This window comes from Neurospora tetraspora (genome assembly GCF_033439725.1).
Source record: "Neurospora tetraspora strain CBS 560.94 chromosome Unknown B0H65scaffold_8, whole genome shotgun sequence".
Lineage (NCBI taxonomy): Eukaryota > Fungi > Ascomycota > Sordariomycetes > Sordariales > Sordariaceae > Neurospora > Neurospora tetraspora.
Genome location: NW_026944390.1, coordinates 147,359 through 174,616, shown reverse-complemented (window position 1 = coordinate 174,616; position 27,258 = coordinate 147,359). Strand labels below are relative to the sequence as shown.

Genomic DNA, 27,258 nt, shown 5'->3' with positions numbered 1-27,258 from the left:
AGAGAGTGAAACTTTGAAACTTCTGCCAGAGTATCATAACTAACCAGATATCATTTGCTTCAAATGAGCTTCTACATTAACTCACATAAGCCGTACGCAGTACTTGATTGTCCATGGTTGCGGATCGGTAATTATAAGTCACGGAAGACTAGCCCGTTTGGTAATCTGAAGGTAATTAACCTTGATGTACTACTGTACGGTATGTAATAACGGGTGGGTCACCACTTTAATCGACTTCTCTGACACAGAGCTCAGCCAGAAACGGCTTTGATTTCAGTGCATCGCATTACACGTTCTTATGCACGATCTCATGGCCTCCAGCTGCCAGAAATGTCCGTGACTAGATGTTCGCTACTTTTTCATCTTGACCTGTTCAAACCGTGCCCTGTGTGCTTCATCAACTTGAAAATGGAATAGAAGTCTACGTACAGGGGTGTGCGTACATGATAATCCTCGCAGCGGCTCATGTGGGTCCTTGAAATATTGAAACATCAAACCCATATGATCGTAGTCCTTCTCCGGGACACGAAAAAGTCAACAGAGAAAAAAGCTGACATCCAGCACCGGGACACCAAAGAGACGAGAATTGGCGAATTTCCAACATGCCCATATTTATATCGCGGCAATTGATCAGTACCTAACATCTTTATAACACCCGGGTTTTGGCAAGAACTTATCAAACGGCCGGCTAGGAAAGTACGGGCCGGACCATTCAGCAGTCAGTATATCTCGGGCATACTCCCTGGGCGCGTCCAACCCCGCTTGCCATCGTGGAGCTCTTCGGACTCTACAATTTTCCCTCTGCGAAACACAGGCTACACTACCTGTAGGCAAAAGAATATTCTACGGTCTCGGGAAAGCCTCCATCCATTGGTTATTTGTTGGATAATCAGAAACCGGTAGAAACAGGCATTGAACCCCTGTGACGCCGTCGAATTCAATTTCTTTGTCGTCTCACCTGCAGTATCTAGAGCCATGACAACAGCCCAAGACGTCCCGCATTGGCGGCTGCAGGAACAGCTCCCAGAGTCACCTGCACCGTTGTCACCACACCAAGAGCCTCAACCACCACCAAGACCAACGGCGCCGGTAGCTCCAGATACACCACCACGGCCAGACGCGCCCAGAATCCCATCGCCATCACCAACAGCCGCCGCAGCACCTGCGCACATCCCTCAAGACTCAAATAACGGGACAATCCCCGATCCTGCTCCTACCGGTGGCGTAGAGACGCCGGCGCCAGGTGGAAGCTTCCATACCTCTACGGCCTCTAGCGAGCAGCCAACGACCGTCACAACCCGAGTGCCGGGGTCCTCCACTCCGACCGCTGACAGGCCCCCGCCTGCACTGAATGGGCAGCCCCAGCAGTCCCAGAGACCGCCCCAGGTACCCGCTCCGTCGCCGATTCCAGACGCGACAAAATCTGCCGCGACCTCGACCTCAACCTCGACTCCTGCGAACGCGACTCTCTCTGCGACCGACCCTGCGACCACGACGATCACGACTACAGCCTCTGCTCGATCCAACTTCAGGGATCCCATTCGATGGAGAGACCCCATAACGGTGCATTACGACAGTGACAGTGGCCACGCTCACCCGGCAAGACTCCACGCTCAGCCCGCGCATCCATCATCATCATCATCATCATCATCATCGCAGTTGCCGCCGCCGGCGCAATTGAAGTACGAACCGAGCCGCCAACACCAAGAGCCTCCCGCATCGCAACTGCCAACCCAATCGCAACCTCCCGCTCAAGCGCAACCACAACCTTCGGCCCACGCTCCTCCAGTACAAGCTAGCTCGCACCACCGACCATTATCTCAATTCCATTCTCAACCTCACCATACGCAACCCCCGCTCCAGCCCGCCCCGGCGCCGGTGCCCGCGATCCAACCCCCGCCGCCGCCTGCACCTTCTCAACGACAGTCATACCAGCATCACCTTCAAGCCTCTCAATACCAACATCAAGCCCCGCCGCGCGCGCATCCTCAGCAACATTACCAGCATTCGTATCTTCTCGGGGGCCCTCAGCACCACCCTCCTCCTCCTCCTCCCTCCTCCCAGCAGCAATACCACCCACACGAGCCCCGATATTCATCGCGTAACGACGGCTTGATCTCAAGACCTATCATTATGGACCCGCCTAGATCGCGGCCCGTGAGCCAGCCGCCACCACCGGCTGAGCCGATTCCCAGTTCCGGGTTCCCTTCGCCAGCAACAACTCACGCCCACCTCAACAAGAAATTCGCAGACGACTGCACGCGGTTGACCTATGCGATCCAACAAAGCACACCCGAGGCGGTTCGGCGCGTATTTCGGGATAACTGGGAGAAGTGTATGTTGGGCACCGAGTTTCACCAGGCGTTTATTGTAAGTCCACCTGCTCTCATCTGCTTTGCCTTTGCATTTCCAAGTCACCAAGCGTCCAATCACATCGGGTTTACCTCACCTACATCTCACCTACATCAAAAGTGGCCGAGGTAGATCTCAGACGTTATGTCCGTATCATATGCTCTGAGCTCTGCCTCACCACGCAGCATCCTTTACAACGTGGGAGTTTGCGCAGGTGGTTGTGTATATATATGGGGAACTTGCGGCGAGATACCATATACCAAGGTACCAGGATCATAATATCTCATCGATGTTTGCCGTAATTTGTCTTCCATCTCATCCCATCTTGCGTAGATAGCCCGCCTACTTTTGGGTTACGCCTTCGATATATATCCTCAAACTACTACCACTTGACCTCCTTTCCTCTTTCACTCTTCCACTACTCCAGTAGCCTCACTACCAGCTCACCTTCAAGGCCCTTACCTGACCCTATCTTTATAGCTCAACGCATCAATACATCACGCCGTACCATCCATCACACGCCGCGCAGTTAGAGACTTCGGGCAAAAGATGGTTCTTGAGTCCAAGCACGAGTTGATCAGCCACTTCTCGACAGCTGATCTTGACGATGTCGCTGATGTCATCATCAACAAGGCAAGCGAAGCCTTTCTGGACAAGTGCTTGAATGCACGACTCCGAACGATCGAGGCGAAACCTTTGCTCACGGCCCTTGCCAAGGCCGAGCGTCTTGGTTACAATCCCGCAGACATTGTGGAAGAGCAGCATGAGAGGGTCATGCCTACCTCGCAGGCTGCGCGGCCTCCTCCTCCACCCCAGTCAACCTACCCCCCTGGCCGTTTGCAATGTATGGGGTGCTTCAGGGTTTTCACCCATCAAGCTCCATATGAATATGTAAGTGATCTGTGCCTCAAGATCCTATCAGGTGAAGCTCAACATGTCCCGTTGCTAACGCATATCAGCATACGTCGCGCCAACTCTGCACTGTACCTCCCCCGGCGAGCGTAAAGGGCTTCGAGTTTTCATGCCAGTATTGCGGTGAAGGGTTCACCAGAAGTGATGAGCACCAATCGCACGAACGCGCTCAAACTTGCTTCCATGCTGGGCCAGCCTCAGCTCGAGGACCCGGTCGTCCTCCTCGCGCCGCTCCGCTACCCCAGCCGGTCCCTTCGTCCATTCTCCCCTCTTCTCAAGCACAGGCAACACCAGCGGTAACTAGGACGATTGACCTGACCTCGGCTGGCTCGACACCCTCTGCTGAGACTCCCGCTGGCTCTAAAACCCCTAACCCAGCCGACCCTTATGGCCACTTGACCCAGGAACAACTAGCGGCGATGGACGCGGACCTCAAGGAAGCGGAAAAGAAATTTGCGCCGAGATTTGCCGAGGCATACGCGATACCCGACGAGAACGAGCGGCGCATCAAGATCGATGGACTCCGAAACAGCTTCGGTACCAAGCAATCGATGATTAGGAAGAAGTACGGAGTCCGCCTTCGCCAACGCCGGACCAAGGCAGAGATTCAAGCAGAGGAGGAGAGAATGGGTCTCGAGAACCTCAAGAAGAAGCAAAAAGCGGCGGCCCAGCAAGCACCTGCTTCTGCTTCTGCTTCTACTTCCGCGGGGTCGGCTCCCCCTCGTCCCGCCGGTAGCGGTTGGGTTGCGGCTAACGCGCCGCGTGCCAATGCCGTTTGGGAGGAACATGAGGCCAAGAGAAGGCGGATGGACGCAAGCGGAACTTACCAGACGCCTACTAAATCGACGCTATCTGTATCCGAGATCGGCGGTGGTCTAGCTGGTGTCGCGGCCACGGCTGAGACTCACGACCCTACCCGCCCGCCACCGGCCTCGGGTTATCAGACTGCCAATAGCAGCGGCCAGTCAGAGGAAGAGGATGAAGATGAAAGTGGCTCAGGGAGCGCCAACGACGAAATGGATGTCGATGAACAACCGGGAAGTGGACCGACCTCGCGACCAGTGCAAAACAATAATACCAATAACCATAACGACGACGATGACGAAGATTCCGACTCTTCAGATGACGAGGATATCCCGTCGACACTACCAGCGCATGTCAGGCAGACGTTGGCAACGAGAAACGCATAGGAGAGTTCTGGGTACTCTATTTGGCATTCGCAAACACGGGTGCAACGATCAGGTCGGAGACGCAGATCAAGGTGGCCGAATTAAAGGGCAAACCATGGCGGAGCGTAGTTGTGGGATGGGCGATTCCAATGGTCAAAATGGTCGGCATGGTTTGATGGAAAAGGTGTTCATTGTTCTTCCATCATCATCACTGTGTGGCGTGAAAGGAAAAGAAAAGGATTGCGTTATTTCACCCTTTCGATGCTCACATACTCATATGCTATACCAAGCCCCTTTTCGTCTGCCTCGTTAACATCATCCAACCATCATCAAATCAGTATCCCAACTCACGGTCCGGTTTCGGTGTGCTTTTTTTCTTTTTGTTCTACTGCATATCATATCACATCGTTATCTTTATCATCGCATGGCGGGAAAGGGAATTTTACAGGAGTGACTGAGTGAAGCAGAGAGAAAATAAGGGTTTTTTTTGCGCCATGTGGGATATTATTTGCCCCAACTCCAAGCGGGATATTATTTGCCCCAACTCCAAGCGGGATATTATTTGCCCATACACAGGCACATACGCACATTGAAGACGGTTTTTATTGAGGCAGTTAAGGGACGTAAGGGCTTCGAAGAGAGAAGGAGAAGTAGACAGACAGATAGTCAGGGCATTAGCCGTTGAGGAAAGCCGAAAAAAGCTGTAGCTTATGGGTTACGACATCACATTCTATCTATCATCCTTGCCCTATCCTTACGAAGATGCTCTAAGAACGCTTGGAATTCAAGCAAGGTCCATTTCCCCTAGATACTTACCCATCTACTTAAAGACAGAGAAGAGAGAATGGAAACCCGTCAGCGTACCTACAAGTTAAGTTAGCAGAGAAACTGAATGTTGGCTTTGACATGGAACCTTTAACGTTGGTTTCGTGGTGGGTGGGCTATGAACGTGCTCACACTCACAGCGTAGGTAAACGCTTCAACCACCTATTTACGTACACCGCATTGCATTGCTTTTCGGATCCGATGTTGATAAACATCACTTGCCCACAGTTCAAGCACATACGACCATAGATGGTAGAAAACTCGGGATCCCGTCCGCTCTCCCATAGATAAGCTACCAATCGCCTGACTAGTAGTTGGGTCGGTGACGACCAGCGAATCCCAGGTGTTGTATGTCTTTTTTTTTTTTTTTGGGGTTTTTTTTTGGTTTTTTTTTGGGGGGGGCGTTTTCACATCTTTCTCTCATTTGGCCTTTTTTTTGCAAATCGATAGCGTTCAATTGTTGGTGGTGAGAGAGTAGTGCGCTTTTTGTTTATGTGCATGATATTGTAGGTAGGTGGATATGCGAACGATTTATACCGGCGAAGGAAATAATCACCCTTGATTAAGTACCTCAATTCAGGAAGTCTGTTTTGCTTAGATCCCGAATACTGTTGCATTTTCTCTCGCCTGTCAATAATACCCGTCCGTTACTGTCCCAAGATGCCAGTTATACAAATACAAATGAATACAAAAGGTGGTTGTTTTCTTGCCCTCCCTGATATGGTATCGCAAAAGACGGGAACAGAAGAGCAAAAGAAACAAAAACCCCACAGCGCATACCTAAACTCCACTTGTACTGCACCGCGGCACTGCCCGCTCGCTTGTAGCATGCTCCTCACAGAAAGAAAAAGAGGACCGTCCTCCCAAGACATAGGAAAAAAGAACCTTTCACATGTTCAAACACAACTCACCAAACGAAGTTAACCAACTTTCCCACCAACCCTCGCCCTCCCCCATCACCCAGTAACCCTCCTCACCCAAAGCGTAGTAGGTTCAAAGCTCGCCTCCTTCTCCTGCCTCTTATACGCCCGATGCAGCTTCAGCCCCATCTCGTACATCTCCCTCTGCACCTCCGCCAGCTCCGTTTTCAGGGCTTCGACCTTCTGTTTTTCGACCTCGCGCTTGCGGCGGACCGCCTCGCTGTTCAAGATGTTGTCCGTCGGCATCAGCTCCGTCATCTGCTTGATGGAGCGGGTGATGTTGATGCGGCGGTTGCCGAGGGCCTGGATTTGGGCGTCGTAGAGCGCTACGCGCTCGGATGCGGTGAGGTCTTTGGGTGATTTGGGTGTGGATGACTTGCCATCGGCGCCGTTGTAGAGGGAGAGGACTTCGAGTTCGGGAGGAGCGGGGGGGAGGGATTTGTTGATGTCGGAGGGGGTGGCGGAGACGCGTCTGGGAGCGGGTTTGAATCCGTTTGCGATACCGACGCCGGTGGCGGCAACTCGGCGGTCGCGGGCGGCGGGGGATTCACGCTCGATAACGGTCTCGTAGGGGGAGATGATTTGGTCTTTGAGGGAGATGACGATGGGGGCTTGGTCTTTCTTGTTGTAGTCGAAGCCTTCGAGCTTGGGTCTGCTCCTGTTCATGATGGATTGCGCCGGTTCTTCGTCCTTGGGGCTCTCTGGACGATATTGCTGTGAAATGCTGGGAACCGGGGACTGGTTGTGGTAATTGTCATGGAAATCGTCCAGGGACTCGCGTGGGGTGGCGGTGGTGGATATGCTGGTTGCATAGCTTGTCATGCTGAAACGCGAAGGGGGTTGCACCCAGGGCTCGTCGGCTGGAAGCGAATTGGCAGCCGCGGGTTGGGGGGCAGGAGGCTGCTGCTTTGGCATCGACACCTCAGGTTGCTGCTGTGAGTAGATCGAGGAGACAGAGTCCTGTGGCTCATGGTTTGCGTAAGTTGGGGTTGGCTTCCTCCTGACCGAATTCGGCTGTGGGCTGTAGTTCACAGGAGAAGCGTTTGTGGGTGAAACGGGGGAGAACGCCCTCGGATAATGAGGACCCATACCGTCACGTTGGAGCTGCTGGGCTGCCACGAACGGCGCGTCTCCTCGTGGGGTGATCGCAGAATGCGGTGGGTTCGGATAGACTGGACTTCTCATAGGACGTGGTGTTGTTGCGGACTGCGGGTGAACCTGAGACGAGGACATGACTCTCTGGCCGGGGTCCCGTGGCGCATACCCCATCTGTGCGCCAACACGAGGTGGAGGGGACATCTGATCCCGTCTAGGAATACCCAGAGACAACTCAGGTCTTTGACTAGGTCCAGGAGCTTGCGACACAACCCGTCTACCATTGCGATCGGGTATCCTCAATGGCGGAACCTCAGGATTATCACGAACGGGATCAACGATAGCTGTTCGACCACTTGGTCCACGCCAACCTGGACGATTGGCAGTGAAAGCCCCTGCTGCCAGGTCTGGTCCGCTTTCTCGAGGTCCCGGGCTCGCCATCCTCATCATCCTATCCCCAACAGAAGCCATTCTCGGCTGTGGTCCTGCGAACGGTGGTGGCGACTGCTGCCGAGCAAATCCCGGACCCGAGCCATAGGGATGACCCGGCGGAGGCCCGTTCAGCGGACGACCATGCGCACTGTCCAGGCGTTCACCAGTTACCGGATCAACCATGAGGAAACCCGGACCCGGCGCATAGTGAGTACCCGGTGGAGGCCTGTTCAGCGGACGGCCATGCGCGCTGTCCAGGCGTTCACCAGTTACCGGATCAACCATGAGGAAACCCGGTCCCGGATTCCGGGGTTGTTGGGCCGGTGGTGCACGGTTCGCATGGGCATCGCGTAGGGCCGCGTCCGAAAGCTTGCGCTGACCGCGGCGCATCATGTTGATACTGGCCGCGGCATTGTGGTTCGGTGGAGGTGAGCGGGGCCCCGGACCATGGTAGTATGGATGTTGGTTTCGCCCATAGTGCTGAGGTTCGAAAGCTCCTTGCGCCGTCTCCTCATATTCCTCCTCAATCGGGGAGACATCGCCCGGCGGGAGGATGGGAGGCCGATGGGGCTGGGTATAGCTTGGCTCTGGCGAGCTGGGGGGCGAGATCTCCTCGCCCCCTCGATAACGTTGAAAGTGATGGGACGCCAGCGTGCTAGGTTGCTCGGGGTCGTGGGGCGCAAGAGGGGGAGAGTTTCCCGAGTAGACTGACGAGGTGGGTCGGAAGGTCTGCTTCTGCTGAACTGTGAGACGTCGCGGGTTTCTAGGCGGGGGTTGCACCGGGACGGTCTCGCTATAAGTCGCCGGAGAGTGGTTAGTTTACCGCGCTTGTAACAGTCAAAGCCCCCCAACCGAATGGGCGCTTGTTGGCTTATCGAGTAGTTTGTTGAAGAGAGAAGAAGAGGATGATTGCGCCAACTTTGTGAAAAGGAAGTCAGGGAGAGCTGTCGTTCTTCTCGAAGGATTCTTGACTACGCCTCGCCTGATTTATGGTGCTGACGGATGTCGCTCAAGCAGGTAAGGTGGGACAAGGTTGTAGATGAATGATGTATGGTGATGGAGGGGGGGTGGTAGTGGCATGTGAGTGACAGGCGCGCAGCATCCCGTCAACCGGAAACCTATCGTGGCACAGCGAACACGAGCAGCCAACGGCTAATGGAAGCTGTCCAACTCAGGCGTGTAATCCACCACTAGAGACAACTAGCGTATAGTGAAGGAATCCGCCCTGCAGCTTGTGTCAAGGGCACCGATTCAGCTTTTCCAGCTGAGCGTTGACAACCAGACAACAAAATGCCGGTAGATGGAATTCTTGATCCATGAAACACGAAGGACAAGGGAATGAATGTGCCATGGAAATGCGGAATGGGGAAATGAAAAAACAAATACTTACTATCCAGACACTCCAGCCTCTGGGGGCGGCGTAGGACCTTTCAAGCTTATGCCTAAGCCTGTAACCGGGTGAGGTCCAGATGGAGGTTGGTCAACGTCTTCGCTGTCGCTGTCGTCGTCGCGAAATTCGAACCTGGTGGAGGCAGCGCGCCTGAGAGGGGCGAGCTTGGTTTGGGCGGGCATCTTCAGGGGTTTAAACAAGTTGATATCCTGTTTTGGAAGCTCCTTTGTCCTTGTCGTTGCCGAGGCTTCAAGCTTCGTCTTCCTCTCCACGATCTTCTGCGCTTATGCCGGGTAGGTGGCAAGATGGTCAAGCGCCGGTTGCGGGTTAGAACATAAACAACCTCGAGGTGGAGACGGGCGGCTCCGAGCTCGGTCGGATGCTTCAGGTACTGTATTAGATATTAAATATTGAAGTTGAAAAAGAAGGCCAAAGTGAGGACCAAGAATTCCGAACTGTATATATCTGTGCTGCTCGTGTCGGGTGAAATGAATGATTTTGTTTGGGTTGCTGAACCGTTGGCTGTCGTTGATGGGTGAAGGTGAAACAGCCTGTGCCTGGGGTAGCTCGTGATTGGTTGAGAGGAAGCGGTACCTGAAGATTGGAATGGACGATGCGCGATGATCCTGCAGCAAGAATATTGTGCGAGGGAAGGGAGAAGGCGCGATCTAAAAGAGAAAAGATGGAACAGACGACAACAACATCCAATGCTCCTCTGATACCTCTCCATGGTCTATCCCGTATGATGCAAAATTATCCAAGACTTCAAAATCCAGAGCTGCCACAGGTGAGGTGAATCGGGTGACCAGACGGCGGTTGATCGACGCCCAGCACCGAACCCAGCAACCATCCAGAACTAGCAGCCCTGTTACCCCATACTGTCCTGTAAACAAACTTGGCATTGCCCCTGCTCGGCCTGTTGCCTGCCCTACAACGGGCTAGTTTATTGATTCCAGGTCAATCGCAAGACGTCACTTCACCACATTCGCGATTTCCTTTTCTGTTCGTCTTCATTTCCGAGGTTGCAATCAGCGGACAATATTCTCCTGTGTGCTTGTCTTTTTCGGTACTCACGAGGAGGCCGTTTCCGCGATGGAAAACCCGACGGTTGTCCTTTAAGATTTGTAGGGTAAACAAACGACTGGAAGATGAAAGGGAGCCAAGTTGCGTGTTTCACAACTTTTGAATGGTCAACCACAACCCCCATAAACGTCCAACATCCCCGCTTCACCCGCAATTTGTTTGGATGAACGTCACTTTCCACCGGTTCTGTATTGTACCTGCGTCGAATTGTGGACGCCGCCTGCAGGGGTGAGCCCGTAGCCCGCAGTAGCCCACAGCGGCAGAGCGCCCGTCACACGCACGGACGCCCCCGGGTTTTAGTGCACTTTATGACATCCCGTCTTCTGAGATGAAGATGCCGTCTGCTCGACGTTCCTGTATCTTTTCTTCTTGTGCTCTCTTGTTGCTTATTCCCATTATTAGTATGTGATAATTGCCGTTCAATTTCCAGAGGAAATGATTCTCCTTTGCAAACTCGTCCATATTGCTTTCTGGTACGTTTAGCCGCCGTCGCCGCCGTCGCCGCCAGCCCACAGTCGAGCCCCGGGTTGGAGACAGAATTCGGCAAACTTGGGTCGCGGTTAGGGTCGGGGTTGGCGATGGGCCGCTACGGGCGCAATGCAACCGCAACCTCCTCAGCTCGAGTGGCTAGATATTGAGGCAAAGACAAGAGGACATCAGTCTGATTACCTTTCCTCGGTTCTCAAACCAAACTAACAGGCTCCATCCAAAACGAACTCCTATACTTCCACCCTCCTCTCCCCTTACGCCCTTCCTCGCGATACCTACCCCTAGCCCTCCCCACAACATCCGCCTCAAGCAAATCATCACATAACGGATCCCCAACCAGCGATTCCTCCCCGTACATCCTTCCAGCCAACAAACACTCCCCAACAAGCTGCCACTCCTTCTTCACCAGCCCTTTCCCCTTACCACCATCCTCCTCCTTTGAATCCAAGGCCGACCTGGGCCTGACAACATACCCCGTCCTCCCCCCCTCCACAACCAATACCCCATCACCTTCCCTAGCGAACGCATGCCCGACTCCAATCCTCCCATCATCTGTGCCGAATACTCCCCACGATAAAGCTTGGTAGATGAACGGATCAAAGGATGACTCAACCGGTGTCTTTGCTTCTCGTGCTAGTCGTTTGATTTCTGCTTGGATGAAGAAGGGGAAGTTATCTTCTTTAGCATTAAGGCTATGGGGGCTATTGAGGGGGCTATTGAGGGGGCTATTGAGGGGGCTATTGAGGGGGCTATTGAGGGGGCTATTGAGGAGACTATCCCGGAAAAGAAGGGCTACGTCCGCCACAGAGAGGCGGGAGGAGAGGGCGACGCCGGTGAGGAGCGTTTGAAGGTTTGAGAGGGGGGTGGTGAGGAGGGTGGTGTTGGTGTCGTCTAGGGAGTAGGGATGGGAGTGATGATGGGAATGAAGACGGTGATGGTAGGCTTGAAGCCCTGAGCAAGGGTAGAAGACCGTCTTCCATAGCTCGCGGAGGATGCGGGCGGCGTGAGAAGCCATGGCGGATTTCCAGCGGAGGGGGTCGACTTCGCGGTCTTGGTCTTGATCTTGGTTTCCCACAGCGGTGGAGGAGGGAGAGGCGGATGTGGGTGTGGGGTTGAGGCCTGCTTTGAGAGAGCGGAGGGCGTCAAGGAGGGTTTTGACTGCTGGGGCTTCTCCTTGGGAAGTGGAAGCGGTAGGCTTCTTTGGTTCTGGCTTAGGCGGCGGTGGCGGTGGTGACTCGTCTTTAGCCCACAGACTGGGGTGAGGAAGCCAGGAGATTGAACTCGAGTTGAGGGACCAGACTTTGGTTATGCGGGCAACGATGCAGCCTGGTAGCGTGATCTTGTTGCTGTCTTCTTCCTCTTGCGTGCGACCGGTACCATTTCTGATGACGCGATAGGAACGTCGAGGAGACCAACTTGAAGACTGCGGACATATGCCAGCGGAGAACATGGGCGATCCATCCGCGTACTTTTGTAGTGCAAAAGGTGGAATCTCTCCGTAGTCCTTCTTAAAGTCAATCGCCCAGCTCGGGAGCGTTGAGTCTCTGAAGAAAGAACGTTGGCCCCTAGGACGACACAGAGACAAGACATCCCACGACCCTAGCACTTCCACATGCCACTTGGTGAAGTCGCAAGAAGCCTGGGCAATAGACTTTTTGTAGTCCGGCAGATATGGTTTGGCCCCAGAGGTGGATGGAATAAGTGACAAGATACCAAACAAACGATCTCTCGGGTCCGTAGCGATAAACGCGCTGGTCTGGAAAATTACTTCCAACGGAGAAAGCAAAGGCAGCATCGCGTACCCCGGCGTCGGGTTCCAGTCCAACTGGGCCGACGGCTTCAGACCCTCTTTCCACAGGCGCGGGACATGTAGCTCGTCGTCGTCGTATTTCATATCCTTGACCATCTTCTTACTCCACCGCGCCGCCATCAATCTTCCCTTGATTCTCACCAGGTTGAGCATCGAGTTCCACCTGATACGCGTGTTCGCATGTCGAACAAATGTCTGCTTGCTGTAGACAACCTCCTGGATGACCCAGATCCGCCTGAACCAGTCAAGTTGATTGAGTCGCATCACCCGCTGGTAGAACTTATTGCCCGTCACCCATAACCTAGTGTCTTCATCATCCACTCCGGAGTCGTTAACACCAAGTGCATACCGAAGTAGGAAAATGATCGTGTCAAAGAACTCCGACCTTTTACCTGCCAGACTCTCGAATAACTCCTCCCTCCTTGTCCCATCAACCTCCGTTTCCCCAACCGGAACCATGCCCGACCGCATCAACACCACCCACGCAAACCTCGTCACCTCATCCCTCCCCAGCCTGTCCACAAACCTCTCAGGCGTCAACCGCATCATCACCCCCTCCCAATTCCTCTCTCTCCACTCCTCCGCCTCCTTCATCGCTTTCCCAGCATCATCTACCAAGACCATCAACTCATCCGTCAACAAATCGTCTTCCGGGCGCAGAAGACCACTAGATCCTAGATCAAGACCAGGTTGTCCTTGTCCCTCGGCCTGAGTGCCCTGAGTGCCCTGCATGCCGGTGCCGCCCAACCAAACCTCCACCACCCTCGACCCATCATATATGTCCCTCATCAGCGAAACTTGATAGGACCGCTCGGCGAGATCGTCTTGGTTGATGCAGAGCATGTCGGTCCAGAGAAACTGCAGCTCCTCAAAGGAGGAGGGGTCGGCGCGGAAGGCGTGCAGAGCGGCGTGGAGGTTTGTGGTGACGTTGAAATTTTCTACTACCACTGGGGCTGGGGAGGTAGCTGATAGCTTCTTCCATCCTAATGGGTCCTCGTCGTGCTCAGCGGGCTCCTGAAGAAGCTCAGCGTCGCGGAATATGACGGTTATGGGAAGCGTGTGCCGGAGGTCACCCCAGCAGTAGGAGAGGGCGGCGAAGGGCGGGCGCTGGGAAGCGGAGAGTTTGACACGGTAGAGTTCACATTGCACGGGTGGAAGGCTTGTGTGGTCGTCGGTGTTATTAGTCGAGGTTGCCGGTGAGGTAGGGTGTGCGTGTGGCAGTTTGCTGATTCTCAGAAGCCGGATTTCGTCACGGCCTAGGGGTGAGTATTTGGTGTAGTCGTTGGGAATGGTTCGGATGTACTCGTTCTTCTTCGGGGGCATGGTGAGACCTGCGATAACACTTTTGATGATGAAAACGTCAAGTAAGTTTACAGATGGAGGAAAGACTTTTGATTATATGCCGATGGAAGAAATGACATTCTGGGTTGGTTGATCAGGCATCTTTGTGGCGTTAAGGCTCAAAGGTAAGAACTAGCCCAACTGGGCAGAGAGGTGTAGGCTGCAGTGGAGTTGGGGGCCAGGCCAGATCGTAATGCAAAACGTGAACCTATAAACTTACTTCTACGAAAAGGCGTAGGCTCCTAGATGCGTATCCTTTTCAGTGACAGCGACTTACGTATCATGGGAAGAGATACTAAATATGTGGTGTTATGATGTGTACTTTTATTATTTTCTTTAGACAACGTTGCGCCCTGAATCACACTTGATTCATACAACGGTATTGTAGTGCCTAATCCATTTGAACCCGTTAGCACCGAGTCGGTTTATACCAGGAATAGGTCACATACCTGCTCAGCCGTAGCTCTTCCACTATCATACTTCACAAGGGCACTTATCAGTTCCCTCCACTCCTCAGTCACATCCGGAAGTATTTCATCCCATGAGCGACACTCGAACTCGCGGTAGATGTCAAAGGGCGGCGTCCTGAAGTTCACAGCCTCGGGCCAGCTCTCCCTCGTCGGCGACCCAATCGTCTTGAATATGCTGAGAATGAGGCCCAGTTGGTTCCCGTCCTCATGCACAGCTCGTGACTCGAATAGCTGCTTGTTCGCCCCTTCTCTGCAGCACTCGGCAAGCATCACGCCTGCCCCCCACATGTCGACAGGAGGCCCATAGGAGTGATTCCCAAACAAGACTTCAGGGGCTCGGTAGGGGCCGGTACCAATATCCAAGATCTTGTTGTCTGCGGGCTCCGTGGCTGCTGAGAGAGTCGGATGCCAGGAGGCGCCAAAGTCGGAAAGGTAGGCTGGCCCTGTGGGGGATTCAAGGAGAATAGCGGAAGGCTTGACATCGCGGTGAATGATTCCCTGGCTATGTAAAGAGGCCAAGGCAGTAAAGACATCCTTGAAGATGATGCGGATGTGGCTGTCTGTGAGAGGCACCCGCTCCCGAAGGCTCTCAAGAGTCAGCGGCATGTATGGAAAGACTAAGACCAGACGCTGTTCGTGGTCCCGAAAGGTGTCGAGCAGAGGGATGCAAGGCTTGCTCAAGAGGCCCAGGAGCTTTGCCTCTCGTGTGGGGTTATGAGGCTCAATGTTTCTGGTCTCGACGATGACCTTGAGCGCCCTGTCTCCGGCTCTGTAGACATCGGCAGTCACACCGCTGGTGATGTAGTGGCAGTTGTGATAGTCACCGATGGTAACTCCATGATCCACTCCGGCGTTCTCATCTTCACTCTGTTCGTTAGCAACAGCCATTGCGGCCTGATCTGCCTCGGAAGATCCAAAAGGGGACTGGTTGCAAAATGCATCGTACTCCTCCCTGGTGCGTGCAGATTCATAGGCGTTTTTCTCCAGGGCAAAGGCGTTTTCACTCAGCCCTGCCGCGGCCACAAACTGCTGTCTTGTTAATTGATAAGCATATGTCTGAGGTGGTGTTCAAGGAGCGACTTACAGTTTCTGGATACTGTCATATCTTTCTGCGGCCGTCAGGCTTTGCTTCCAGGTGTTCTCTGGACTCTCGGGAGAATGGGACATGTTGAATTACTTTCCAGTCACCCTTCAACGCACCATCTACGACACAGAGTGGGAAAAGATGATGGACCTTGCGACAGGCACCAATCGAAGATTCGAAAGATCGTCGAATCTCGAATCTGGGGTTGGACTTAGCGTCAGGTGAAAGTCAGCATTTGGTTGAGGTACGCCCGATTACGCAGGCTATACGAAGGCATTGGGACTCAGGGGTTAGGAAAAGGTACCTTACGTACCACTTCTCAACCTGGTGGTCCGGCCCGGAGCTCCTCGAATTGGGCTGTAACGTCTCATGTTGATTGGCCCGCTTGACCAACCAAGCACTTGCCGACAGCTGGTAGGGAAACGTGCACACTCCATCGAGGCTCCATCAAATGAGAAAAATCTCCACAACTGCACAGGCTCCATCCCGTGACATCAGCAAAGCTGTTCCACAGCACCTGCCGCCGGTGCCAGGGCTTGGAATGCCTGGACAGTGGTAATTACCCAAGTACGAATTGGCGCTGGTTGCACGGATTACAGGATGGCCTCGGAACTCAAGAGGAATCCATGTGCTTGCTGCCATGGCCGTGTGTTCCATGTAAGCGTCGGTACCTTACAGTACCTCGAACCCGCACCCTGACGCCTTACCTAACCGACCAACCTACCCGCCGAGCCCGCTAGAACTCCAACTCAAGTTTAACATTACATCTCGCGCAAATTGGATTAAACAGACCCGGCTTCCATTTTCTTTTAGTTCCAGGCCGGCTCTCTACACATCTCCTTTCCATTTTCTTACCTTACCTTTACCTGTACAAATCATTAATTCCCTCCCCTTTTGCGCCCTCGCCGGCGTCTTATCTTAATGTCGTTCTTGCTGTTGATTTGATCTGTGCCGTTGCCCCCCTCCCCTCACCAGTCCGAGCGAGTCCTTCAATTGCGCAGCTCATCGCATGACCACGCCCACCATGGACGACCTCTCGAGAGCAGAGTACCCGGCGATGCTGGTAAGCCTAGAGTTCCTCTCCTCCCAAAGCAATTCTAACCATTGACCTGCTCCAGGCCAGCCTCCAGCCGAACCAAGCGGTACAAATATTCTCGGACCGGGTCAAGCGGATCTCAAAGGTCAACCAGGAAATTGCGGACTGGCTTCAGGTACGAATGCGCCGACCGCCCGAGAACAAACCGCCCCCGACAGGACAACGAAACTGAAGAAACAAACCACAGGAACGCAGGAAGGTCGAGGAGCAATATGTTGCCGGTTTGCGCAAGTTGCTTCTCTTCAAGGTTCCCAATGCCGCATCCGAGCTAGGGTTCGTCGCACCACTCCCGCTCTCTCTCTCCTTCCCTCTCAATCCCGATCCCGATCCCGATTGCGACTCCACTGACAATGTACTGACAATGTCCATTGAATAGAGTCTTTCAGGCACCATGGGACAAGATCCTCTCGTCGACCGATGGAATTGCGGCTTCCCACCAGCTATACGCCCAGCGCATCGATGTTGATGTCGAGCAACCCCTTCGCAGCTTCCAGTCCCGCAAGGAGATGCAGAACATCAACACCATCAACTCCAACCTCCAAATGATGGCAAAAGAGCTCGACGATGCTGCCGAAAAGTCCGAAAAGCTCTCAAAGAAGGGTGGAAAGGCTAATAGCCAAAAGGTGGATGCGGCCGCATCGAGACTGGAAGCTGCCTCGCAACAATGGGAATCACAGGCGCCGTTTATCTTCGAAACCCTCCAGGCTCTGGATGAGCAAAGAACCAACCACCTACGCGATGTCTTGACTCAGTTCCAGACCCACGAAGTCGACCAAGCCACTCGGACCCAGGCGGCAGCGGAGGAGGTGTTGAACACGATGCTCGAGGTTAACACTGGCCTGGAAATCCACAACTTCGTCAACAAGGTTACGGCTGGAAGGCCCAAGTTTGAAAGGAGGACGACCACGGCTAGACAATCGAGCTCTGCTGGTGGAGGAAGCCCGGCCGTGGGACCCCCTCCGGGCACTCCACTGCGCGACGATGACGGCATGAGTCAACACTCCGGCTTTAGAGATCAGTCAGGTATGTGCGGCGCTTTTCAGGGCGATGCGCTATCGGCCTACTAACCAGTTAAACCAGATTCGAAGCTGCGTAGCCGTATTGGTACAATGCTGGGACGCCGAAGGCAGAGCATTCATGGGGGATTCGGACAGTTGGGTCCCCCCAAGGGCCTTGGCTCCTTCACTCGCGGCCTTGGAAGTAGTCATGGCCAGACATTATCTCCAAGGGGGTCTTCTCACAATCTGGCAGAGTCCCAGCATAACCGGTTGTCGTCCTTGGCCGAAAGACCGTCCACCTCAGATGAGCGGGTGAAGAGGGACAACATAAACGATTTCTTGCATAACGGCGGTACAAATGGATTCAACTCTGGGGATAGACAGGCCGAGTCTAGCCAGCCACGACCGACTTCTAACAACCTCACCAATGGTACAGCCGAGGATATTTTCGATGCCGCTCCCTCGGTACCTCCCGCCTCTACCCAGCAGTCTCAATCTCAAGAGGAGCCTGCAAAGGATGCCGAGGGCTATACCATTCCTCAGTATTCCCACGACCCTATCGCCGAGGCCCAAAGGGAGGCGGCCGCTGAAGAGCCTGATCACTTGTTCAAGCTCAACATTCAGAACGAACCCATTGCGGAAGAGGACCAGGATGCGAAGCAAGCGGCCCTGTCGAACGTCGCCCATACACTCACGGCAATGGGATTGCCGAATCGCAAGGCAGGAACTGTTAGAGGCAGAAGAGATGTGCGTCATACCATGTACATGCCTGCTATGCCTGCTATGCCAGTACCGGAGCACTCCGAGAGTCCTTTCCCCTCATCGCCATCCCTGCCAGCTACGGCTTCATCCATCATTAGGCCTACACCACCGACAACTCTGGGCTCAGAGCCAAGCCGTGCCTCGCATGCTTCCGACAATCAGTCTATCCGGTCTGGAACGTCATATGGAGGGGGCTCAGCTTACGGTGGTATTGCGCACCTGAAGCACCAGGACATTCACGGATCTGATTTTGGACCAGGCCTGCACTCGTCCATTATCGAAACCGTCTCCGCTCTTTTCCAGGATGGAGAGGCAAAGTCCGTGAAGGTTACTGGTGAAATTGCTCTCTCATACAAGTCCGACCCGCATAGCCTCCATACCGGTAAGTATCATGTAACATGTGATCAAAGTTGTCCAATCTGGCTAACAGTAACCGCAGATAATCAAGTAATACGTCTCAACCACTTCGCTCGCCTTGAGTCTATTGGACCCAATCGTCTCTTTGTTACCAGCGACGCTACGTCCCCCGATGAGTTCACCATCAACACATCGCACCTCACAACTGTATCCACGCCCGCTTTCACTTACCGAGTCCATGCCGAGAACGATACCGCCCTCGTATCTTCTCACTGCCCCATCACCATCAACCCCGTTTGGAAACCCCAAGGCGATAAGCTCGGTCTTTTGCTCCAGTACCGTCTCAACCCCTCTGTGACGTTGCAGCGCCCAATCGTCCTGCACAACGTGACCTTCGTCGCGACCTACGAGGGTGCCCGCGCAAGTGGTGTCCAGACCAAGCCTACCGGCACCCACCTGAAGGACAAGCATCTCGTGTACTGGCGAATCCCCGAGTTGACGTTGACGGAAGACTGGGCCAAGATCATCTGCCGGGTAATCGGTGAGCAAAACGCCGAACCACAGCCCGGGCACATTGAGGTTAGGTGGGAATACACGGCTCCTGCGGCAGCAGAAGTGGGTAGCGGCATTTCGGTATCTAGGCTCGTGGAAGGCAAGGGCAAGGAAAAGGCGGAAGAACAGTCGGAGGAAGAGGATCCATTTGCGGATGACAAGGGACCGATTTCGCCCCCGCTGGGCAAGGATGGCAGGACGTGGGCTAATGTTCCTCTGTCAATGAAGTTGAGCGGCGGGAAGTATGAGGCCAAGTGAAATTTAATTGGGGAGGGTAACAGGAGGAGAAAATTGGGGGAATGAGACTGCGGTTATCTGTTTAGCCCATGTGAGGAAAATATGGCTACTCGATCTGTCTTGTCCGCAATCTATCTCCATGTAATGGATATCATCTTACTTTTTATTTTGTCTTTGATGGTTGGTTTTGAACTAACGTCCTATGGTACGGTGTTGGCCTGTCACATTTTTTTTTGCATGGCACTTCATTAGTAACCTGCTTTACCCATTTATCTTTTCTTTTTGTTATAGTTACTACCATACCATCATGCTCCGAAAAATACCACTCATGTTTACTCAGATCAGATACTGTGGGCGTTTTGCATATAGTTGTCTGGTTCTCAAACCATTTTGGAAAGCAAGTGATTTTACATATTTTATGACAGACCTATATGCCCACCGTCATCGTGGCAATGAGCGGTTAACCGTTTAGAAATAGAAAGAAGAAGAAAAAACAAAGGTTGATAGCGAGAAACATACGGATAAGGGGGGGCATGTAAAGGGGCTTGAGCTTATTAGGCCGATGGAGATCTCGGGTAATCTCGCTAATCGACATTCCACTTCATCATTTCTTTATTTAGAAACCAGACTTCTCTTTCCGATCGCCAGACCCCATAGAGTTACATACTGTATGTAACCAGCAAGGGCCAGCAATAACATGGAACTCTCTCTGAGGGTTCCACTTTTTACTTATATGGAGGTGCTTAGGAAAAAAAGCTGGGTCACTACAGTAGGACGATACAGAAAATAAAGCAGAAATCGACACATATGGTAACTAACTAACTGGTGGTTGATACGTACATATTTACCTTTGGTTGAGAATGTTTATCACTCGGTATTTACTATCTCGTAACTTATGAATATCGTTCTCAAACTCGTTACGACGTCCTGTGATTAGGTACTGTGCTTGGAATCGAAATTCGAGCGTTGTTGATATGTCGGGTAGCAACAAAGTAAAAGTAAGGTGGCACGCTGATGACAAAAAAGGTTGGAAGCATTTCGTCCGGGTCACCTCACCACCACCCAAAACCGCCAGCTTTTTTTGTCATTAGCGTGGGTAGGTAGTCATCCCTTGCGGCTGTCCCATTTTCCGCACGTTTTATAAAGTCAAATTATGTATGTATGTATGTATGTATGTGTAGTACCATGTTGGTCTTATTCCATTCTGCGTGATATAAAGGCCAAAGGGCCTGCCTGATAGAGGGGAACTTAAGCATCCGGTTCGTTAAAGTCTGTCACTTTCTTTTTTTGAAAGGGGCACTGACCAGCTTATAAAGCAAAGCAGCAAAGCAAAACATATTCACAGCCAACGCCATATTGATGCTTCCCAAAACAACGTCTACCCCAGGTCCGGGTATCAGACCGAACAAGCTGATGACCTACTAAGCAGTTCCAGTCCCAGTCCCAGTCACAACACCCTCCATAGGCGTCCCACTCCCACTCCCACTTTCCGGCCCTCCCCCAGCCGCCTGCAACTGCTTCGCGGCCCCATTCTGATTCATCTCCTCATAAAACTCCAACGTCAACGCCGCCAAAAAGCACGGCACCTCCCCCCTCTCCCTCACCCAAAACCGAATATTATCCGCAATCCTGTTGGCAAACTCGCTCCTCGGTCCTCCGCCGACCTTCATCGTGCCCTTCTCGCCATCAAAAACAATACTATTCTCATGCTCCTCGGTCTTGGAAGGGTAGTAAACACTTTCCACCCGCATTTTCCCGCCGGGGATGAATGTAACGGTCCATCCCAGCGTGCTGAAAACGGCTTCTTTGAATTCGGCGGACTTGGCTGCCCACACCTGCTTTAAGCGGTCGGCGCGTTTTTGGGCCGAGGCCGTCTCGGCCTGCGCGGCGGATATCTCGCGCTTGAGCGCGGCGATTTGCGTGGCGGGCACGGTGGCGAATAAGGTGGGTTGCCGCTCGAGGTGGGAGAGTAGTTCGGCGTTCTCGAGCTTGAGGGCTTTGAGGGTGTCGGTTTTGATCTTTTCGTATTCGGAGGTCGGGTTGTCGCGCAGCGAGAGGATGCGGGTTTTGAGTTGGTCCTTGGCGGCGGCGAGCTGGGAGGTGGTTACTTCGTGCTCCTTTTGGAGGATGCGGTGGGCGGTTTGCAGGTCGGAGAACTCGGATTGGAGTTTGCGGTTCTTGCGGGCCAGCTGACCGAGTTGTTCGGACTCGGCTTCGTCGGTCTCGCGGGGCCGTTTGGTGCCCGCCAGGACGGGTTGGACGGGGCTGGTGGTCGCGGACTCGACCGAGGTCAGGTCGGCGTGGAGGGTGTTAACCTCTTCTTTGTACTTGTCGACGAGGTCCTCGAGCTCTTGGATCCGCTTGGCCTTTTGCTCGTCGAGCTGCTCTGGTTGCATGGTCACGTCTTCCATGTCGAAGGTCTTTAGTTGGGCGCGCAGGTATTCGACTTCCTTGACGGCGAGTGCGCGTTGCCTGTCGAGACGGGCGCGGGCCTTGTCGTTAGCAGTAGGACCGCTGGTCGCCCTGAGTTTCTCGATTTGGTCGAGGAGTCTGGCTTTCTCATCCTCCAGTGACTTGATGATGTTATCACGGTCGGCAATCTCTGGTTGGAGGGCACCCAACCGCTCGGTGAGCGAGGCAGAGCGGAAACGCTCCTCTACCAATGCCCTCGCCACGGCTTCTGGTGAGTCGAACTCGACGGGGCCCTCTGAATTGGACTCCAAGTACGCGGTCCATGATCTCCTTTCATCTTCCAACCTGAGACGTTGCCTTCGTTCCTCGGCCAGCTCGGTCTCCAGAGTTTGCGCCGCTTCCAACTTCCTCTGTAGTGTTCGCTTCTCCTCCTCTACCACCTCCACGGCCTTGTGAATCTGTCGCAAGTGTTTAAGCTCTGTTATCTGCTCGCGATTCTTAGACTCGAGCATCCGAATGTGATTGACTTGGTCCGAGAGCTCCCTGCGAATCACGGACACTGTCTCGGCATCGCCTGTGTGGGCTTTGAGTCGAAGAACCTCGGCTTCGAGTTTGCCTATTGTGTCGTCTCGCTCTACCAGTTGGGCATTGACTTTTTCAAGGGTATCGTTTCGTGTTCTGTTCTCCTCCTCCGCTTCTTGGGCGGTTCTCTCCAGCAGAGCAACCTTGGCCTTCAATTCGGTAGTTTCTCGCTCCGCTAGTCGTGCCGCTTCCTCCTTGCCGGCCTTTAACTCCTCAACCTGTTCTTGAAGAAGCCTTGCCTCTTCCTGCGCTTCCCTTGTTTTCGCATCGAGTTCTCGTTTTTGGGTCCCCTTCTCGGCTCGTAGGGCGTCCAATTCGGCTTGCAGCGACTCGGCGTGTCGCAACGCCTTGGACTTTTCGGCGTCGGCGGCTTGTTTTGCTTTGAAATCCTCCTCAGCGCGTCTTCGGATATCGCGCATCTCGTTCTCCATCTGCAGTCGCGCCAACTCCTTTTCCTGTTCATAGTTGCTGATCTGGTAGCTGAGAGTGCCAACCTCGGCCTTCAGCTCTTCGATTCGCCGCCTCTGGGCTTCGTACTCTGCTGCATCTGGGGGCGCAATGTTCTCCTTGCTGCTATCGCGCGTCGGGTTCGTAGAGCTGGCCGCGGTTTCATCGTTAGCGGGCGGCGGTGATGGCCCGGTCGGCGTGCGACCTTGCCGCGAACTCGAACGGCTCAAGTTGGCAATCGATAGAGGAATGTGCGAATCGCCGGTAAGGTTGGAGGCGAAAGACGGCTGAGCACTAATCGAAGCGCGAAAACTTCCGGGCTACGCATCGGAATAGTGGTTAAGACTTCATCTTGGATCGATAATCTTCTTTAATTTGCGACAGGCAGAAACGTACCCTACATCCTCTGAGCGCTGTCTGTGGGCGTGGGATGGCGCTGGCTCCAATGCTGGCGCGAAACTGTCCCTGCGGGCCTGAGGGACCGCTTACAGAACCGCGTCGCGAGGGCGGCTTGCCCTGACCGGGTTGAGGGATTGACGACGGCGGCATGGCGTGAGGAGCGCAGTCGGCGTATGGACCGAAGACATGCGACAAAGTGACTGGTGGTGTTGATGTTGTGTTTACTTTGAGATCGCGGTCGCGGCGTTGAGGCTGTTTGGGAGCAGTGGTGCAGTGGCTCTGTTGGTTGGCTTAACAATTGTTTCAGTGGACCCAACACGGAAACTTGTCTGCCAAGACTGGAGACTTCAACTGCAGGTGGAACGGACAGGCCAGCTAGGACCAGGGGAAACGGGAAACGGTTCGCGACGTCAGTCTGGAGAACCTGGCAGTTACAAGGGGGAGAATGTCTGAAGAGGGCATGGACCAGCGTCACTCAGAAAGCTTGACTGGAAAGCTTGGCTTTGATGGTGGTCCAGTTGTGGCCAGTTGGTGAACCAGATCTTCAGATGTCCGAGATCGATCACCCTTGATTCAGATTCTGTATATAGATGAAGCTCTACGTATAGCTTGCTAGATACCAGTATGATGCCATCACGCTCCAAGCTAGAATCTGGCTCTGAAGGGGATGCTCCTCAGGAGTACCCAATAACTAGGCGGTGCTATACTTGATTGCCAGGAGCAAGTGTCGTGGTACAAGTGCCCTGGATAATGAGGCTCAAGAAGTGACATTTACCCTCCAAAAGTAGAGAGAGGTACCTAGCGTACTATGGCAGTTTTCATGCCAACGCCAGACTGGGCAATCGTGCTTTGAAAAGCTCCTATCTCCCCATAGCTCTTTCGACATTCAATCTCATGGCCATGAAGCCCAGATGAGATAAACCAAGACTCCCAAATCAAAGCTTACAGGTAGGGTTATCAATGGCAACATGAAATGGAAGAGATGAGCTCAAGTTCAATGACAAGATGAGTGTGGGGCTCAAAACCAAGACAGGGAGAAAACGTCAGAAATGCAAGTCCCCCCAGATGGTCTGTGTGTCTACCTAAGCCGTTTGCAGTTAGCCCACGGCTATCACATCGCGATGCCCCACCAGATGACAGCAAAGAGCCCACCGATGGAGTGGAAAAGCAACCCTGTGGAAGAGTGGAATGCCGGTAGAAGACCTGGAAGCTGGAGCTGCGACGAGCTTCTTTCCTTTGATCCAGCGGCCATTTCCGACCTTCCATCCTCCAATCCCATCACCACAACTTCATCCCACCACGTCCGCCTCGACTGAGTGCTCCAGCCCGACCCGACCCTTCCACTTCTCCCAGCTTATGGATTATACCCAAAGGTGACCACCTGCAGCTTCCGCTGCCTCTTTACAAAGTTCCATTCGCATTCCACCACCACTGTTCCCGTCTAGAGTATACATAAAGCTTCCCGTCTGTCGCAATGGCTAGCAGAGGGGTCCTCCCCCAAATCCTCACGGTATGTCTCCAGCTCTGGCCCCAGCTTCTTCCCATGTGTTCCCATGTCATACCCACGGACCTAACCAAAGCTTCTCCAGGGTCGGCTCAACCCGCGCGCGTCATCCTTGCTCGCTCGCGCCAGCCCTTTCCGCTCCCAACCTGCCTTGCCCCCAAGCTCGCTATACTACCAGAGACAAACTCCCCTATTACGGCGCAGATATGCCACGGCACGCGACAACAACGATGCGGCCGATCAGGCGAAGGACACCAAGGAGGGTGTCGAGCATGAAGACGCCGCAAACGCCGCCGCGGATACGGCATCCAAGGACACAAAGTCCAAGCAGGCCGTGCTAGACGAGGCCTCGAGCTCTTCTGCGTCCTCCAGCACCACGACTCTCAACGACACGAATGACTGGGAGACGAACGTGAACATGAACATCGACTCTTTCAAGCAACTACCCCACGCGAATTTCGGTGTCAACCAGTTTATTCCCTTCGATCCCGAGTTCAGGGAGGTTCTTAAGCAGATACCTTGGGAATTCCGGGCCCCAATTCGCTACGCGTTCGCCTACGGCTCTGGCGTTTTCCCGCAGTCCAAATCCAGCGGCAGGGTGCCTACCGACGAAGAGCTCCGCAAGATTCACCCCAAGGCGCCCGAGGCCGTCAAAAGAGCCCAGGATGGAACCCCCAAGATGATCGACTTCATCTTTGGCGTCACCCATACGCAACATTGGCATTCCCTCAACATGAAGCAGCACCGTGACCACTACTCAGCATTGGCGAGTCTGGGTTCGGGTGCGGTTTCATACGTTCAGGACAAAATAGGTGCTGGAGTATACTTCAACCCCTACGTCATTGTCAATGGCATCTTGATCAAGTACGGTGTTGTACAACTGGATACGCTAGAGCGGGATCTCACCCAGTGGGACACCCTTTATCTTGCTGGACGACTGCACAAGCCTGTCAAGATTCTCCGTGACGATCCCAAGATTCGGTTGGCAAACCAGATCAACCTCTTGTCTGCTCTTCGGACAGCCCTGTTGTTGCTGCCACCCAAGTTCACCGAAGACGAGCTCTTTGCTACTATCGCTGGTATCAGCTATCTTGGCGACCCTCGCATGTCTCTTCCCACTGAGAACCCGAGCAAGGTGAAGAACATTGTCGGCAACAACATGACCAACTTCCGACGTCTGTATCTCCCCCTGATCGAGACACTGCCCAACGTGGAGTACAATGATGCCGGTGCCACCGAACGGGATTGGATCTGGAACGACAAGAGCCTCAATCTCGTGCAAGATATGGACCCTGTCAAGCGCGGCAACATGGTTCGCCGGTTGCCCAAGGCTTTCCGGTCGAAGCTCTACTTTGAGTACCAGAAGAAGTTTGCGATCCCCCAGCTCGAGTTCAACAAGATGATGGAGGAAAGTCAAAATGAGGACGCCGTGTCGTTCAAGCGTCGCCAGGGTGGAGGCTTTGAACAGCGCATTGCCAGCGACGACCCTGCGGAGCTTCGCAAAGTGGTCCGGAAGGTCATCAAGCAGACCATCAGCTGGCCAGCCACCATGCAGTCTTTGAAGGGCCCTCTTACGGCCGGTTTCAAGCGCACGATACGTTACCTCTCCGAAAAGATGGATAAGTACCATCAAGGACGTGACGCTGAGAAGGCCAAGACCGCGGCTTCCGACGAGAAGCCTAGCGAAAAGTCGGAGATCGACAGCAATTCGGAAAAGAAGTAGATCCTCTTTATGACCAAGGTCACTGACCTGTTTGTGGTTTCTGCCATGTATCTGGCTTCATTGGCTGTATCAGTATTGTACGTTCCTGGGAAGGGTGAGTTGGGCATTCTGCTGTGGCCAGGTTACTAAGCTACGACGATTGAGGGGGGGATTTGGGAGCAGCGCGTTCTATTTTTCGGTGTAAAACATTACATTATCACGGCATGGCGGTATCATTTCGCACTGGCGGACCCAAAATTCCGAAGGGGAGCAAGAAGATCAAGCAGGCTAGGCGTTTATGTGGTTTTGGCTTGTGTGTGTCTTCAAGAGACTGTAAAGCGAAATAAACACCCGTGGGTTGGTTCAAATGGGGTTGATGGGCTGCATAGATTTATGCCCACTGCATCATCAGCATGTAGAAGTCATTCGATAGAGTCGTGTATTTGTTTAGATTCTCACCATAGGGAGCCAGACTCATGCTTGGAAACGATTTTGACTAGGTAGACGCAGATTGGATCATTCTTTTACTTTCTTTAAAAGTGTAAAGACGGTAGACAAAAATTGGATAATTCTTACTCTCTTTACAAGTGTAAAGATGATGGGGAGGATACTTCGGATACCAAGTATCTGAGGCACCTCGGCTCGACAACGTTGACGGCACCAACCTTGTTGACTTGAGAGGTTCTGTTCTTGGTTGCCCGATGTCTGGGCCTCTCCTCTGGACGCAGCTGCAATGTTTCTGCGGGGTACCTGCCCCTGAACGCCTGCATTTCGATAAGATCCTCAATCTGAGTATAAGGATTATATGCTGATGCCATTCACATTGAGTCTCCCAGTC

At 53.5% G+C, this 27,258-nt stretch overlaps 7 protein-coding genes across 7 annotated transcripts; 3 read left to right on the top strand and 4 right to left on the bottom strand.

Annotated features, from left to right (window-relative positions):
- Positions 1-975: 975 nt before the first annotated feature.
- Positions 976-4,454, top strand: B0H65DRAFT_434537 (uncharacterized protein; the record flags this gene model as incomplete). The annotated part of the gene is made up of 3 exons (XM_062825135.1): positions 976-2,370; positions 2,833-3,243; positions 3,312-4,454. The coding sequence occupies 3 exons, from the start codon at positions 976-978 to the stop codon at positions 4,452-4,454; spliced, it is 2,949 nt and encodes a 982-aa protein (XP_062677310.1).
- A 1,749-nt stretch (positions 4,455-6,203) lies between these two features.
- B0H65DRAFT_542327 (uncharacterized protein) lies at positions 6,204-9,604 on the bottom strand. The gene is made up of 2 exons (XM_062829202.1): positions 9,096-9,604; positions 6,204-8,498 (listed from the first exon to the last, which is right to left on the bottom strand). The coding sequence occupies exons 1-2, from the start codon at positions 9,275-9,277 to the stop codon at positions 6,215-6,217; spliced, it is 2,466 nt and encodes an 821-aa protein (XP_062677309.1). The 5' UTR covers positions 9,278-9,604; the 3' UTR covers positions 6,204-6,214.
- Positions 9,605-11,558: 1,954 nt separating this feature from the next.
- Positions 11,559-13,988, bottom strand: B0H65DRAFT_581161 (heterokaryon incompatibility protein-domain-containing protein; the record flags this gene model as incomplete). Its single annotated transcript, XM_062830810.1, is given in 3 exon segments — positions 11,559-11,618; positions 11,638-12,712; positions 13,004-13,988. The coding sequence occupies 3 exon segments, from the start codon at positions 13,798-13,800 to the stop codon at positions 11,559-11,561; spliced, it is 1,932 nt and encodes a 643-aa protein (XP_062677308.1). The 5' UTR covers positions 13,801-13,988.
- A 188-nt stretch (positions 13,989-14,176) lies between these two features.
- B0H65DRAFT_552364 (kinase-like domain-containing protein) lies at positions 14,177-15,455 on the bottom strand (the record flags this gene model as incomplete). The annotated part of the gene is made up of 3 exons (XM_062829882.1): positions 14,177-14,209; positions 14,268-15,321; positions 15,373-15,455. 3 exons carry the CDS (start codon positions 15,453-15,455, stop codon positions 14,177-14,179), a joined length of 1,170 nt encoding a protein of 389 aa, XP_062677307.1.
- A 926-nt stretch (positions 15,456-16,381) lies between these two features.
- B0H65DRAFT_511814 (muniscin C-terminal mu domain-containing protein) lies at positions 16,382-19,395 on the top strand (the record flags this gene model as incomplete). Its single annotated transcript, XM_062828525.1, has 6 exons — positions 16,382-16,435; positions 16,491-16,583; positions 16,656-16,741; positions 16,845-17,491; positions 17,549-18,610; positions 18,668-19,395. 6 exons carry the CDS (start codon positions 16,382-16,384, stop codon positions 19,393-19,395), a joined length of 2,670 nt encoding a protein of 889 aa, XP_062677306.1.
- A 1,103-nt stretch (positions 19,396-20,498) lies between these two features.
- Positions 20,499-23,731, bottom strand: B0H65DRAFT_477016 (spindle assembly checkpoint component Mad1). Its single transcript, XM_062827405.1, has 2 exons — positions 23,212-23,731; positions 20,499-23,135 (listed from the first exon to the last, which is right to left on the bottom strand). Exons 1-2 carry the CDS (start codon positions 23,362-23,364, stop codon positions 20,796-20,798), a joined length of 2,493 nt encoding a protein of 830 aa, XP_062677305.1. The 5' UTR covers positions 23,365-23,731; the 3' UTR covers positions 20,499-20,795.
- A 591-nt stretch (positions 23,732-24,322) lies between these two features.
- Positions 24,323-26,938, top strand: B0H65DRAFT_501249 (mitochondrial matrix Mmp37-domain-containing protein). The gene is made up of 2 exons (XM_062827842.1): positions 24,323-24,724; positions 24,804-26,938. The coding sequence occupies exons 1-2, from the start codon at positions 24,689-24,691 to the stop codon at positions 26,439-26,441; spliced, it is 1,674 nt and encodes a 557-aa protein (XP_062677304.1). The 5' UTR covers positions 24,323-24,688; the 3' UTR covers positions 26,442-26,938.
- The last annotated feature ends 320 nt before the right edge of the window (positions 26,939-27,258 follow it).